Here is a 15,695-nt window from a genome sequence, read left to right as displayed (position 1 = left end):
TTAAATGTGATTGCTAATTGCGTATTGTACTTGTTTTTAGCCTAAATACTGAAATATTTGCACTTAAAACTGTAATTTTGTAGCTTTTGGAAATGTCAGTAAAAACTTGGCTCTGCCAGTAAATGTTGGGTGCTGCGTCAGTAAATTGTAATCTGGTAGGTTGGCAACACTGCCGAGAACTGAGAGATCACATGACAGCTGATCGGTCAGTTCTCTGTCAGCTCTGAGCAGAGAGCGGTGACTGTCAATTATCACTTTCTGTTCTTCCCCCTCCTGCATTCATTGGAGCCCCAGGCAGGAGAGGGGGCGGCTGGCTCTGGTTCTCAGCGGTGCAGTGAGAGGCTGGGCCAACTGCTGGTCGGGCATCTGGGGGAAATCCCGACATGCATATAGAGACTGGCGCGGCTCAGGGACATCAGGCTTTAGCCCTCTGTTGGCTGATTCTGGGTTGAACGATTCTGTGACCCACAAGTGAAATATGTCCAAAAAAGCTTTACCCATACTTCTCTATTACTTTATTCAAGCTCTGTGTAAGTTATATGTATGAGCCAATCACATTTCAGTAAATAAAGTCCATCTATTCATTGCATGTAAAGCTGTGTTTTTTGGCAGTATTTTCGGGAAGGAGGTCCATAGCTTTCATTGGATTGTGTGTTAAAAAAGGGTTAAGAACAACTGCTTTAGAGACTTTATCGACAAGTAGTTGAGATCCCTCCTCAAGTCCCGGTTTGAACCTACTACTTCTGCTTCTGCAGTAGGTAGCCTCAGGTCCTCTGCACCTGAATACCAGAGGATAAATCACCCAAGGACTCGGGCTCAGAGACCCCTGTTTAGCACCCAGGCTAATCTCTTGCTTCCAGCGCCCCCTCCAGTTGCTCCTCATTATCTCCACTGTGATACTGCACAGGGCACTGCACCTTCATCAGTCTCCCTGGGTTCCTTGCCGGTCTATCTGTTAATGTGGAGCTTTTCCTCCCGTGGGCCCGGGTGCTTGTATTTATCCTTTTCATCCGACAATTCCACCTAGTAGTCTATCCATGACCAGATCCACCAGGGCTAACCCTGGTGCATCCAGCCATGGTCCCCACAACCTCTCAAACCTGAGTGTGTTTCCCCTATGTTGATTATTATTTTCATTCTGAGCATGTTACCTACATTATTGACCCACTCCCCTACAGCGGGAGGATTCTCTGATTTCCAATGTATCATAATTAATTTACGCGATAGAAATAAGGATGGAGTCATTGCCTCTTTGGCACATCCTTCTAAGTCATAATCGTCCAATAAGTTGAGCAGGCATGGTTTTGGATTCAAAGAAAAAGTGGTCTGAAATGCACCGTTAAGAGTGTCCAGCACCCCCCTCCAATATCATGTGTGTAGCTTGGGGCATCTCCACAGTAGATGGATCAAATCCCCATGATCCCGCTTGCACCTTAATGCACAGTGGGGTGGATGGCCAACCCATAGTATGTAGTCTGTGGAGAGTATAGTATACCCTCAGTAGGATATACTGTAAAAATATTTAATAATATCGCTGTGCCTCCATTATGTCAGAATATTTATACTGCTCTGAATATAAGTGTCTATTTATGTCAATAAGCAAAGATCTGTGAGCAAGGAGAATCTCCACTTATTTCCACAAATCAATATGTAGCGAATTCTTTTTAATTGATTCATTTCTTTTTAAAAGCATATACCAATCTTAGTGAGTACAGTCTACAGTAAGCAATATATATAACATATTTATTCACAAGACATGTATTCACAATAAATGATCAAAAATGGAAATGACACAAAAAGATAAATTTACAGAAAATACTAACTTAAAACAATCAATGCAATGTGATGTTTAGCTCAATAGTGAAAGCAAGATTACCATTTCTTCCCAGGTATAGCATAAACCATAGGTAAGTATTCTATATAAACAGACCACAATTGTCTGCGAATCGCATAGCCGAAAGTCACTTCACTGCAGATGGAGCGAGAATAAGCCATGCAAAACGGAAGACTAAAATCGCAATTAATGCGCTAAATCTGATATTAATAAAAATGTATAAAAACAAAAATCAGCTATTTAGAGAAAAATCTACTATGGTTTATACGGCTGGGATTGTAATCTTATTACCCTTAAATATGCAATATAAAATATATAAGGAAGGAAATAAACAATATTGAATAAAATCAAATAACACAGCAAGAAATATTTACCACACTTAAGATGGCTGCTAGCTTCAAATGGTCGTTACCAGAGTCCTTAAGATGGATGCCTTTCTTAAGATGGTGGTAAGTGAGGGAGGAGTTTCGTTTGGCGTCCCTCAAAGTTTCAGATGAATGATGGAGCAAGATGGAGTATGTCTGGATGAGTATATTGAGGGATGTAGTAGTGTGTGTGATGTATGTGTAATGTATGTTGGGCAATGTAATGTGTCCTGTCTCTCATCTGGGTTCTTCCTTTTATATGGTATGAACAAAGGACTATTAAAATTACCATAAGTTAAACCCAGAGGGATGAAAAATTATCCCCATTGGTTGGGATATTCTATACCTTAACTGGTGAGGTCATAGTCACACCTCTAATAATTAACCCAATGTTTTGTATAATAAAGTTAAATGATGATTTCTTTATATTTAAGAGTAACCATAAAACACCACATAAAAACTTGTCCATACTCTCAGTACATACATAAATGTCCATCTAATCTCCATCATTCATCTTGGCAAGTAATGCCATTTTAATAATTATATTTTTAATACAATATATATATATTTATATTGGAAATACTAAATTATCCCAATACTGCATTAATTAGTGTGTCCAAAGAGGGCAGTATTGTACCGTTCATTAGATTTTGTATTTAAAATAATTAGAACATATCCTTATCGGATGATCTTTGACCTGTCTGGCTAGTAAAGATCCATTAATTATTTGAATGCTGACATTACTGTCAGACATTTAGGCTAAGATTGGAAGATCTATAGAGGTCTGGCTTGTAGGATTTATAATACCTTAAACACTTAAACACAAACTTCTATAAAGTGAGGTAATTAGTTACACTTACACATGTCCTTACACTTAAAAGAAATGTATTCTAACAGTTATATATACATATATATACACACATATATATATATATATATATATATATATATATATATATATATATATATAGAGCATCATATACACATTCCACCACATCAACAATAGAATAAAACGTAATTGTCGATATACAGTTTAAACATAATATAAGGTATCTTTAACATTTATATTTTAAATGTCTGATGAAGAACACTGAGCCATTGTCTATTGTTGCAATACTTACAGACAGGCTGACACTACCATTATGTCTTATCTGATGAAATGTCTATTTATGATTTTAAAAGAAATACAAAGATCTCTGTTGAAATTCTACTCTCTCTTGTAAGAGACATCTTGCAACAGAACATATATGAACTTTCATTCACCTTCAAACAAAATTGAAGCTGCTGTTCACAATCTATATGCATAAGATGAAATATACATGGCTTTTTAAATCCATTTTTCTTTCTATTATTATTTAATCACCAATACACCTGACAATACAATTGTGTAACCGGTGAGAGAGGAGACTGGCACCGCCCCAGAGGGCTTCCTCCCAAGCTTCCTCAGAAATCGATCTCACATCTCCCTCCCATTTAGCCAGTACCTTAAGAGGGTGTTTTTTCAGAAAGATTTAAAGCAATATGTTATAGCATTGAGATATAATCCCCTAAGAAGTATTGGCCTCCTTGATCACACTCAACAGCGGTGTCTGAGACAAGGACCACTCAGAAGAGAAGGCCTCCTGTTCTTGGGATACACTCAGCCCCTTGTGGTACAGCTCTCTCCTAACATCCTCATTGTGGGATGCTCAGGCCACTTCCTATAAAAAGGTCAGCTTTATAGATCTTCGTAGTGAACACCTTTTTCAAGGACCTGACCTTCTGCAAGGTCCAGCTGGATTGGGCCTCGCCAGTTTCAAGCGTTTTCATCCACCCTTTGCCAGTGTGTGAGTTGGATCTGCTTTAAGTCCTCCCTAAAAAAGGCCTCCTTTAGTCAAGGCGCTCTGTCCTTTGATCTTTAAGGTTAGTTGTCAGGCCTTGGGCTTTCTTGTCTGGAATGTTTTTCCAGTTGGGATTGGTCCCTTTTGGGGATTATCACCAGTGTGTTTTATTTCTGTTGTTCCTTCCTTGTTTAGGCGTATTGTTGTTCCATCTGTAGTTGGGTTCTGGTTGATCTGCTGTCCACAGGTACAGTTTTTCATACATGTAGAGTCTCCCTCTCTGGCAATGACCTCCTCCATCCTGGTCTGGAGAATTAGGTGAATCCTCCTTGCTCTCCACATTGGTCATGTTATCAGGTTCCCACTCTGGCTGGGAAAATTCACCCCATCCTTCAGATATGGGCGCTGGTCCTTCAGGAGGCCCCTGGGCTGCAGGCAGTCCTCAGTTCTAGTGAGGGTTGTAGTGGTTTTTGCTGCGTTTCTCACACCTCAGTTTGACTCGTTTTGGACATCTCCACAGTCTGTGTTTCGGTCTTTCAGTGGAAGAGAAACAAAATGGAGTCCAAAAAAGGACATTGATTCTTCCCCTCTGTTTATTATGTTCTCAGCACATCTTCTCCCTGCCAGGTGGGGGAGGGGTTTTATTGGGGGAGGGGGGTTGGCTTACAATTTGCTTGTGTCCAGTCCTTTTGTAGACTAATAATACCTGGACTGTGTATGAATTCCTGTGTCCCTCAATGGCCTCCAACATAAAGATTTTAAGGCAAGTACAAAGTTCCTCTGTTGATGACTCTGCTCTGTCTTCTCCCTCCAGATTAATTGAGTCCAGTTTGGGGAGCGTCGCAACAAAGTTTAATTTCTTCATTCACAACCTGGCCCAGCGCTTCTCAGGGGTCCCTGTAAACGATGAAGCCATTCTGTCCTTTTCCCCGAAGGTGTACTCTATGAAGCAGGACGGGCGCATCCGAGAGGCCTCCATCTTCACCTACCACAAGAGATACAACCCCGATAAATACTATGTAAGTGTCTACACTGTCGTCTTCATGCAGATTGGAAGTTTATTGGCCGAAAACCGAAATTGGCCATTTAGCATTTGGCATTACCTTGGTTGTAGGATCAGTACACACAGAAGTGAGGTGTTAAATACAGATATGGAAACACCGAAAGTGAGATCTTATCAGGTTCTGTTCGGATCAAACTATGGACTTTTGGGTGTTGCCACCTACCTTTTGTATGTCTCCGCCCTGGGGGTCCCACCTACCTTTTGTGTGTTTCTGCTCCTATGAGTGGTTCCGACCTACCTTTTGTATGTCTCGGGCTCTAGGGGGGTTCCACCTACCTTTTGTATGTCTCCACCCTGGGGGGTTCCGACCTACCTTTTGTATGTCTCGGGCTCTAGGGGGGTTCCACCTACCTTTTGTATGTCTCTGCCCTGGGGGGTTCCGACCTACCTTTTGTATGTCTCGGGCTCTAGGGGGGTTCCACCTACCTTTTGTATGTCTCAGGCTCTAGGGGGGTTCCACCTACCTTTTGTATGTCTCCGCCCTGGGGGTCCCACCTACCTTTTGTATGTCTCCGTCCTGGGGGGTCCCACCTACCTTTTGTATGTCTCCGCCCTGGGGGTCCCACCTACCTTTTGTATGTCTCGGGCTCTAGGGGGGTTTCACCTACCTTTTGTATGTCTCAGGCTCTAGGGGGGTTCCACCTACCTTTTGTATGTCTCAGGCTCTAGGGGGGTTCCACCTACCTTTTGTATGTCTCAGGCTCTAGGGGGGTTCCACCTACCCTTTGTATGTCTCGGGCTCTAGGGGGGTGTTGTGGAAATTTTGATTGTGGACATTTTCTTTAGTTTAAATAGTCATAATGTCTCCCAGTGTCAAGTTTTACTGATAATGGATATTTACAGTGATTATTGCTTTAACAGTCATTGAAAGACTTGTTAGTGATAAGATGGCAGCCATTTCTGCCATCTCTGCACATGGCTGTGTTTGTACATAAGCCCTGCCCATTGTACTTTCTGTGATTGGTGGTTGTGAAGCCACTCCCTGTAACTTCCTTTTGTCCACTTGATGTAAATAAACAAGCCCTGCCCAGAACACAACAGAACACATCAGAACTCAGAAGGAGGCACACACACACACACACTCACACACAGACACAAGCTCACATAACAGCTCACATAACAGCAGCTAACACATCATTCGTCCATGAAGAGACACATAAACTCTCACACACAAACACTAGCTCTTATACACATACACATGCACACACATACATATCCAATGGAGAGAGACCTGGCAGATGGCATCGAAATGACCCAGCGCGTTTGTTCCTTTCTTTATCGCCGAGTGCTTGGTAAATCGTTATGTAAAAGAGCGGAGCACTTGTACTTTTCAGTACAAGCCTATTTATTTTCCACGACAGGGGTTCCACCTACCTTTTAAATGTCTCAGGCTCTAGGCGGGTTCCACCTACCCTTTGTATGTCTCAGGCTCTAGGGGGGTTCCACCTACCTTTTTTATATGTCTCAGGCTCTAGGGGGGTTCCACCTACCCTTTGTATGTCGCAGGCCCTGGGGGGTCCTATGGGTCTTTCTCATCTTCCTTTATGTGTCTCGGCCCCCATGGGGTGTTCTCACCCTCCTACGTGTATTTGAGCTCCTCCTGCTCAGTGTATAAAATATCCAGCAGGTAGAGTGGGAACCCATTGTAATGTGTGCAGACCCCAGGCACTCAGTGCAGAGTTTTCACCAGTACAGTCCCCATGAGATATACAAGATCGAACCTTGAGGTTTAACATTGGTGGAGAAGGGTTAGAGTTGAATGTAAGGCTTAGATGAAGTGTTGGAATAGGTTAGTGGTTAGTTTATGTATTGGGAAAAGGTTAATAGGTATGTTTATATAGGCAAACAGATACCGCAATCTGCTCTTTCCGGGACACCACAATATTACTGCAAACTACGCTTTCCATTTTACAAATCAGTCTGAACATTCACCCTGCAGAGTGTGTACCATGATTGGAGTGCAGGCTGATCACATGGCAATCCTGCTCTACATAATTGTTTTTCCATGCATTCATCTGATTGGGGTTTGGCTTGTTTTGGAGTCCTGAAACAAGTAGAGTGCATACCCCCCCCCCCCCCCCCAAGGAACTGTGCTGGATTTTCGACACAGGACGGTAAGATACGGATCTGGATCAGGGCGTTCAGGTGATCAGTGTCTATTGACAATGGGAGACGTGTGTGTGTGTGTGTGTGTGTGTGCGCTTTCAATCTGGAGGATTCCCCAAAATCATCGCCTCGTTTCCTGTGCTTGCATCCTGACTGAGCGGCCTGTGTTTTTCCTCAGATTTATGTGGTGAGAGTTATACGGGAGGTTCAGGACGATTCTCCCTTTATTTTACGCACATTCGATGAGTTCCAGGAGCTGCACAACAAGCTGAGCATCCTCTTTCCGCTCTGGAAGCTGCCGGGGTGAGTATAGGCTCTTTCTACTCTCTCTTAGGGTTGGTGATGGAGGGGTTATGTCGGCCCTGTCTGGTCTCTTAGGGATGGTGATGGAGGGGTGAGTGTCGGCTCTGTCTGGTCTCTTAGGGTTGGTGATGGAGGGGTGAGTGTCGGCTCTGTCTGGTCTCTCTTAGGGTTGGTGATGGAGGGGTGAGTGTTGGCTCTGTCTGGTCTCTTATGGTTGGTGATGGAGGGGTGAGTGTCGGCTCTGTCTGGTCTCTTAGGGTTGGTGATGGAGGGGTGAGTGTTGGCCCTGTCTGGTCTCTTAGGGATGGTGATGGAGGGGTGATGGAGGCCCTGTCTGGTCTCTTAGGGTTGGTGATGGAAGGGTGAGTGTCGGCCCTGTCTGGTCTCTTAGGGATGGTGATGGAGGGGTGATGGAGGCTCTGTCTGGTCTCTTAGGGTTGGTGATGGAGGGGTGAGTGTCGGCTCTGTCTGGTCTCTCTTAGGGTTGGTGATGGAGGGGTGAGTGTTGGCTCTGTCTGGTCTCTTATGGTTGGTGATGGAGGGGTGATGGAGGCCCTGTCTGGTCTCTCTTAGGGTTGGTGATGGAGGGGTGAGTGTTGGCCCTGTCTGGTCTCTTAGGGATGGTGATGGAGGGGTGATGGAGGCCCTGTCTGGTCTCTCTTAGGGTTGGTGATGGAAGGGTGAGTGTCGGCCCTGTCTTGTCTCTTAGGGTTGGTGATGTAGGGGTGATAGAGGGGTGACGGAGGCCCTGTCTGGTCTCTCTTAGGGTTGGTGATGGAGGGGTGAGTGTTGGCCCTGTCTGGTCTCTTAGGGATGGTGATGGAGGGGTGAGTGTTGGCCCTGTCTGGTCTCTTAGGGTTGGTGATGGAGGGGTGAGTGTTGGCCCTGTCTGGTCTCTTAGGGTTGGTGATGGAGGGGTGAGTGTCGGCCCTGTCTGGTCTCTTAGGGTTGGTGATGGAGGGGTGAGTGTCGGCCCTGTCTGGTCTCTTAGGGTTGGTGATGGAGGGGTGAGTGTCAGCCCTGTCTGGTCTCTCTTAGGGTTGGTGATGGAGGGGTGAGTGTCGGCCCTGTCTGGTCTCTTAGGGATGGTGATGGAGGGGTGAGTGTTGGCCCTGTCTGGTCTCTTAGGGATGGTGATGGAGGGGTGATGGAGGCCCTGTCTGGTCTCTTAGGGTTGGTGATGGAAGGGTGAGTGTCGGCCCTGTCTGGTCTCTTAGGGTTGGTGATGTAGGGGTGATAGAGGGGTGAGTGTTGGCCCTGTCTGGTCTCTCTTAGGGATGGTGATGGAGGGGTGAGTGTCGGCCCTGTCTGGTCTCTTAGGGTTGGTGATGTAGGGGTGAGTGTCGGCCCTGTCTGGTCTCTCTTAGGGTTGGAGATGGAGGGGTGAGTGTTGGCCCTGTCTGGTCTCTCTTAGTGTTGGTGATGGAGGGGTGAGTGTCGGCCCTGTCTGGTCTCTTAGGGTTGGTGATGGAGGGGTGAGTGTCGGCCCTGTCTGGTCTCTTAGGGTTGGTGATGGAGGGGTGAGTGTCGGCCCTGTCTGGTCTCTTAGGGATGGTGATGGAGGGGTGAGTGTCGGCCCTGTCTGGTCTCTTAGGGTTGGTGATGGAGGGGTGAGTGTCGGCCCTGTCTGGTCTCTTAGGGTTGGTGATGGAGGGGTGAGTGTCGGCTCGGTGTGGTCTCTTAGGATTGGTGATGGAGGGGTGAGTCTGTGTATAACATTGCACCACCGGCTGTTCTTATGTGCTCCTCTCTGTATTAGGTTCCCCAGTAAGGTGGTCCTTGGAAGAACCCATATAAAAGATGTGGCTGCCAAGCGGAAAGTGGAGCTAAACAGCTACCTCCAGAGCTTGCTGAGGAGTTCCCCTGAGGTGGCCGAGGTGAGTGTGTGACTTGGTGGGCATCTGCAACCTATCAGAGGATCTGTCTGTCCTGCAGCTTAATAGTATGTCTATAGGATGGGTGACTACTCTTCACATTGTATTGTGTGTATCAGGGCTTGACAAACCCCAGGCGCCAGGTCGCATTGGCAACTCGAAATTAGCGGCCTGGCGTCTGGGCTACACTGCAGCAGGTGTCCTCTCCCCATGCCAGACATCCCAAGTCTGCCGTTAGGTGTGGGAGTCTCCTGCATGCGGGCTGCGGCCCCCTGCAGAGTGCCACCTCCCTGAAATGAATTTTTGCAGGTTGGGATGTCTGCCATGTGCCCCCCCCGCCCATGGATGTGCGGACTAGGCTGCCGTGCCGGCCCGTAATTGAGGCTGCGGCTATGCGGCCTGCTGGAGCAAGACGCTTACATTGAGGAACTGATGCCCTCTTGTGGCCGAGGCTGCAACAAGTAGTCACTGGCGGTGCTGAGGGTTTCCCCGCCTGCACTCACTGCCCGCCCATCTCTTTCCAAAGAGAAGAGGTTGAAGGTGTTGAGGGATCTGGCACCCTGTCCTTACCGCTGAGTGGACAGGGAGTGTGGGGCAGCTGGTTGGAACGTCCTCAGTTCTATTTACAACCTCACAAAGATGGAAACTGTTTTTTATGAATACTTTTTTTTTTTTTCATGAAAATGTATTATTTTATGATTTTTCATTCTCTCCCTGTCATGCCACACAGCCAAAGGCCCCTGTCACACGGGCTGTCAGTTTTTCAGGCGAACATGGTTGGACCCTTAAGTCTCCTCTATGGACCTGCGGATGTCCGCTGACCGCCGCCATCCAATCCTGTCCACCGAAAACAGGCAGATGGTGGTCCTCCTTTCCATCCGTCCAGTGGATCGAATCAGATGGCATCAGATAGAAATGAACAGGCAGTCCATTTCTATCCGATTGCCCCATACAGGAGAGCGGGGCTGTGTTAGTGTTCCCTCTGCATAGCGGAGCGGACCTCTCATCCGCCTGCTCAGCTGAGATTAGCGGAGAAATCCCCGCTGAGGAAGCGGATTCCGCTTAGCGGAGGCGCCCGTGTGAAAGGGGCCTAAGGTGGCATGAGTTACTGGATCTCCTATCGCCCCCCCACCTTGCTGCACTGTCCTTCCCCAGTGAGCCACTTCCCATCACACCATTAGGCCAAGTACACATGGGCTGAATGCCGGGTAACATCAGCCGGTTCGGTAAAAACTGGCCGCCTTTCGCCCCCAGTGTGTACGGCAGCCGGTCTGACAGAAGCCGGCCATTCGGCATGCATGGAAGAAAACTGGCTCCTAGATTCCAAGCAAATTTGTCAAGCCCTGGTGTGTATTGCACTGTGTGTATTGTGTGCTATGCAGTTGGTTCCTCTATATTCTCTGTATCCCTCTCTTATAGTGTGATCTGGTGTACACCTTCTTCCACCCGCTGCTACGAGATGAGAAGTCGGATGGGAGTGACGTCACTGTCCGGGATATTGGTAGGAAGGGATGGTGTGGGGGTCACCTCTGGAGGGTGTGGGGTCACCTTTGTAAATATCATGGTGGATCCTCTGTATTTATAATCTCATTCATTCCAGGACATCCCCCGCTGAGTCCTACATCTGGAAAGATTGAGGGGGAGGTGAAACTGTCCATCTCTTATCGGAACGGGACGCTCTTCATAATGGTGATGCACATTAAAGATCTGGTGAGTCTTCGGCTCCTTCCCCCATATAGGCCTGATTCTGCACTGTCCTTGCCCCCTCTTCACTATATCTGAAGCCTAATTCTCTGTTGTCCTTGGCAGGTGATTGAGGACAGCACAGACCCCAACCCCTATGTGAAGACCTACCTTCTCCCTGACCCCCACAAAACATCCAAACGCAAAACAAAGATCGCTAGAAAGACCTGCAACCCCACCTTCAATGAAATGGTGAGATTTCCGGCAGACTTCAGAGTTGATTTCATTCTTGTGTTACAGATCATAGAAGAGCCAAAGTGCCGCAAACTGGGGCACGCGTATCTTATGATGATTATACAGAATTTATATGGCCCCAACCGTGTGAGCGGCACTTTCCAATATAAAGGGAGACAATACAATAAAATTCAAGCAGGCCCAATCTAATAGATGTACAGTATGAAGGGCAAAAACAACAATAATAATAATAATAATAATGTCATTCTGTGTCTCCTGAAGAAGCTGTTCTTACCTAAAGAAGAATAGGTGATGGTGATAATGACAAACGCATGGGAAGAGGATAGAGAAATATTGATGATGGTGGATATATGGGAAGTGGATGGATGGGTTGGTATTGATGGAGGATATATGGGAAGGGGATGGATGGATGGGTTGGTATTGATGGAGGCTATATGGGAAGGGGATGGATGGATGGGTTGGTATTGATGGAGGCTATATGGGAAGGGGATGGATGGATGGGTTGGTATTGATGGAGGATATATGGGAAGGGGATGGATGGATGGGTTGGTATTGATGGAGGATATATGGGAAGGGGATGGATGGATGGGTTGGTATTGATGGATGATATATGGGAAGTGGATGGATGGGTTGGTATTGATGGAGGATATATGGGAAGGGGGTGGATGGATGGGTTGGTATTGATGGAGGATATATGGGAAGGGGATGGATGGATGGGTTGGTATTGATGGATGATATATGGGAAGTGGATGGATGGGTTGGTATTGATGGAGGATATATGGGAAGGGGGTGGATGGGTTGGTTATGATGATGGCGGATATATGGGAAAGGGAAGAATGGGTTAGTATTGATGATGGCAGATATATGGGAAGGGGATAGGGTGGTATTGATGGTGGATATATGGGAAGGGGGTAGGGTGGTATTGATGGTGGATATATGGGAAGGGGGTAGGGTGGTATTGATGATGGTGGATATATGGGAAGGGGATAGGTTGGTATTGATGGTGGATATATGGGAAGGGGGTAGGGTGGTATTGATGATGGTGGATATATGGGAAGGGGATGGGTGGTATTGATGATGGTGGATATATGGGAAGGGGATAGGGTGATATTGATGGTGGATATATGGGAAGGGGGTAGGGTGGTATTGATGATGGTGGATATATGGGAAGGGGATAGGGTGGTATTGATGGTGGATATATGGGAAGGGGTTAGGGTGGTATTGATGGTGGATACATGGGAAGGGGATAGGGTGATATTGATGGTGGATATATGGGAAGGGGTTAGGGTGAAAATGATGGTGGATATATGGGAAGGGGTTAGGGTGGTATTGATGGTGGATATATGGGAAGGGGATAGGGTGATATTGATGGTGGATACATGGGAAGGGGATAGGGTGGTATTGATGATGGTGGATATATGGGAAGGGGATAGGGTGATATTGATGATGGTGGATACATGGGAAGGGGATAGGGTGGTATTGATGATGGTGGATACATGGGAAGGGGATAGGGTGGTATTGATGGTGGATACATGGGAAGGGGATAGGGTGGTATTGATGATGGTGGATACATGGGAAGGGGATAGGTTGGTATTGATGATGGTGGATATATGGGAAGGGGATAGGGTGGTATTGATGGTGGATATATGGGAAGGGGATAGGGTGGTATTGATGATGGTGGATATATGGGAAGGGGATAGGGTGGTATTGATGGTGGATACATGGGAAGGGGATAGGGTGGTATTGATGGTGGATATATGGGAAGGGGGTAGGGTGGTATTGATGATGGTGGATATATGGGAAGGGGATAGGGTGGTATTGATGGTGGATATATGGGAAGGGGTTAGGGTGGTATTGATGGTGGATATATGGGAAGGGGTTAGGGTGGTATTGATGGTGGATACATGGGAAGGGGATAGGGTGATATTGATGGTGGATATATGGGAAGGGGATAGGGTGGTATTGATGATGGTGGATATATGGGAAGGGGATAGGGTGGTATTGATGATGGATATATGGGAAGGGGATTGGGTGGTATTGATGGTGGATACATGGGAAGGGGATATATAGGGTAGTAGTGTTGATGACATACCCTTTCTTCTCTCTCATGTCTCTCCCAATGTTTCTCCTCACAGTTGGTGTACAGTGGATACAGTAAGGAGACTTTGCGGCAGAGAGAGCTCCAGCTCAGCGTTCTCAGTGCCGAGTCGTTACGGGAGAATTTCTTTCTGGGTGGAGTGACGCTTTCACTGAAAGACTTTAACTTGAAACAAGAGACGGTTGGATGGTACAAGCTAACAGAGGTGCCGTACTTCTGAGTGACCGCTCCTTCCCCCGACCAGATCCAACCAACCCCACACTGAGATATCGGAGAGGATCTACAGAGCTGCTGATCTGTACTGACTATTTACTGCAGTTACTTTTTGTTTAATTACACGTTTTATGACAAAGTGACCTGTCCTGATAACAGAGAGCACTGCCTGGACCCTGTGGATAGTCCCGCTATCTGGATATGGGGCACCCTGCCTGCCCCGCCATGACCACTAAGGAGCGGCGGACTGAATACAGGCGTCTACGTGACAACGGTTCCCGCCATTACCCACTAACACCATAACTTGAACACGTCTTCTCAAGCATTCCAGAACCACTTATAGAGGAAGTATGAAATGTTAGCGCCATCTAGTGATCACCGCAAAATAGTGGCGCCATCTAGTGATCACCTTTCAATAGTGGCGCCATCTAGTGATCACCGTGAAATGTCAGCGCCATCTAGTGATCACCGTGAAATGTCAGCGCCATCTAGTGATCACCGTGAAATGTCAGCGCCATCTAGTGATCACTGTGAAATTTCAGCGCCATCTAGCGATCACTGTGAAATGTTAGCGCCATCTAGTGATCGCTGGAATGTTAGCACCATCTAGTGATCGCTGGAATGTTAGCGCCATCTAGTGATCACTGTGAAATGTTAGCGCCATCTAGTGATCACTGGAATGTTAGCGCCATCTAGTGATCGCTGGAATGTTAGCGCCATCTAGTGATCACTGTGAAATGTTAGCGCCATCTAGTGATCACTGGAATGTTAGCACCATCTAGTGATCGATGTGAAATGTCATTGCCATCTAGTGATCACTGTGAAATGTTAGCACCATCTAATGATCACTGTGAAATGTTAGCGCCATCTAGTGATCACTGTGAAATGTTAGCGCCATCTAGTGATCGCTGGAATGTTAGCGCCATCTAGTGATCGCTGGAATGTTAGCGCCATCTAGTGATCGCTGGAATGTTAGCGCCATCTAGTGATCACTGGAATGTTAGCGCCATCTAGTGATCACTGTGAAATGTTAGCGCCATCTAGTGATCACTGGAATGTTGGCGCCATCTAGTGATCGCTGTGAAATGTTAGCGCCATCTAGTGATCACTGGAATGTTAGCGCCATCTAGTGATCACTGTGAAATGTTAGCGCCATCTAGTGATCACTGGAATGTTGGCGCCATCTAGTGGTCGCTGAGGTTTCTGCACTTTTTTAGAGCACATGTGGAGTAGACTGTACAGAGCGCTGTTCCGATTCACATTTGTTGTAAATATTTTATCATTTATGATCTGCTCCTCGGGCATTCACAAACATGTTTTTAAGCGCAAACTTAGAGAATAATGGCTGTTTCCAGTCAGTCTTTTGTATCCATCACCCAGCAATAACGGCTCCTCTTCATCTGTATATAGACGCAGTGCTTGCCTTATAACCAGAGCGCCGCTGGTAGAACGGTTTTCCTGGGATCTCTATGTACCGCCGAGTCTTAGCGAGCGATCAGCCGCTCCGCATGCTGTATAAAGGGAATCTGGGGAAAGATAGAATATTTTATTAATCTAATAAACGTAGATTAAACCTGAGACCATACAACCAAAGCTCTAGACTTTTCCAAAGGTTTGCTTGTACAATAGATAATTCTATTTTATTACAAATAACTTGTATTTAACTCATTTCACAAATAGAGTTTTGATATAAAGGAAAGAGGATTGTCGCTATTCCTGGATGTAGCAATATAATCTCAGTGACGTCCGATATAAAATAACATTTATCCATTTTATCAGATTACAGGGCAGGCCGGGCTCTGAGGATTATCCCTATATAGAGATGAAGCGAGTGCAGAGCGCTGCCTTGCCCCAGAATCGCATCGTATCGTATTGTCTATAAGTGTACATTGTATTTATTGTGTGTCTGTCCTCCACTAACCGCCTTTGTCTTCTTCTTTCTGTAACGTGAAAAGAAAATTGTGTCTGGCACATTATTTTAACGCAGATGAATTAGAGATTTCCTGATAAATTCTACTTATCGGCCAAAAGATAATATTGCTCACTTTTGTTCAAATAAATTTTTGCTAGTTTTGCATTCA

General features: G+C 46.2%; 1 protein-coding gene and 1 long non-coding RNA gene across 2 annotated transcripts in view; both read left to right on the top strand.

Annotated features, from left to right (window-relative positions):
- PIK3C2A (phosphatidylinositol-4-phosphate 3-kinase catalytic subunit type 2 alpha) overlaps positions 1–13,687 on the top strand; it is a gene marked incomplete at its 5' end in the record, with an annotated part of 39,256 nt that extends 25,569 nt beyond the window's left edge. The window contains 7 exons of the mRNA XM_082270511.1: positions 4,834–5,038; positions 7,367–7,491; positions 9,251–9,368; positions 10,785–10,866; positions 10,966–11,075; positions 11,175–11,300; positions 13,439–13,687. Of these exons, the coding sequence (XP_082126637.1) occupies positions 4,834–5,038; positions 7,367–7,491; positions 9,251–9,368; positions 10,785–10,866; positions 10,966–11,075; positions 11,175–11,300; positions 13,439–13,621 (949 nt within the window). The 3' untranslated portion in view covers positions 13,622–13,687. The remainder of the gene's footprint in view (positions 1–4,833; positions 5,039–7,366; positions 7,492–9,250; positions 9,369–10,784; positions 10,867–10,965; positions 11,076–11,174; positions 11,301–13,438) is intronic.
- Positions 13,688–13,845: 158 nt separating this feature from the next.
- Positions 13,846–15,695, top strand: LOC309565165. Its single transcript, XR_014225790.1, has 2 exons — positions 13,846–13,971; positions 14,034–15,695. It is a non-coding gene; the product is annotated as an uncharacterized lncRNA (long non-coding RNA).

Source organism: Pelophylax lessonae (assembly GCF_965119305.1).
Source record: "Pelophylax lessonae genome assembly, chromosome: 10".
NCBI classification, from domain to species: Eukaryota; Metazoa; Chordata; class Amphibia; order Anura; family Ranidae; genus Pelophylax; species Pelophylax lessonae.
This window is presented reverse-complemented; position numbering and strand designations above follow the sequence as displayed.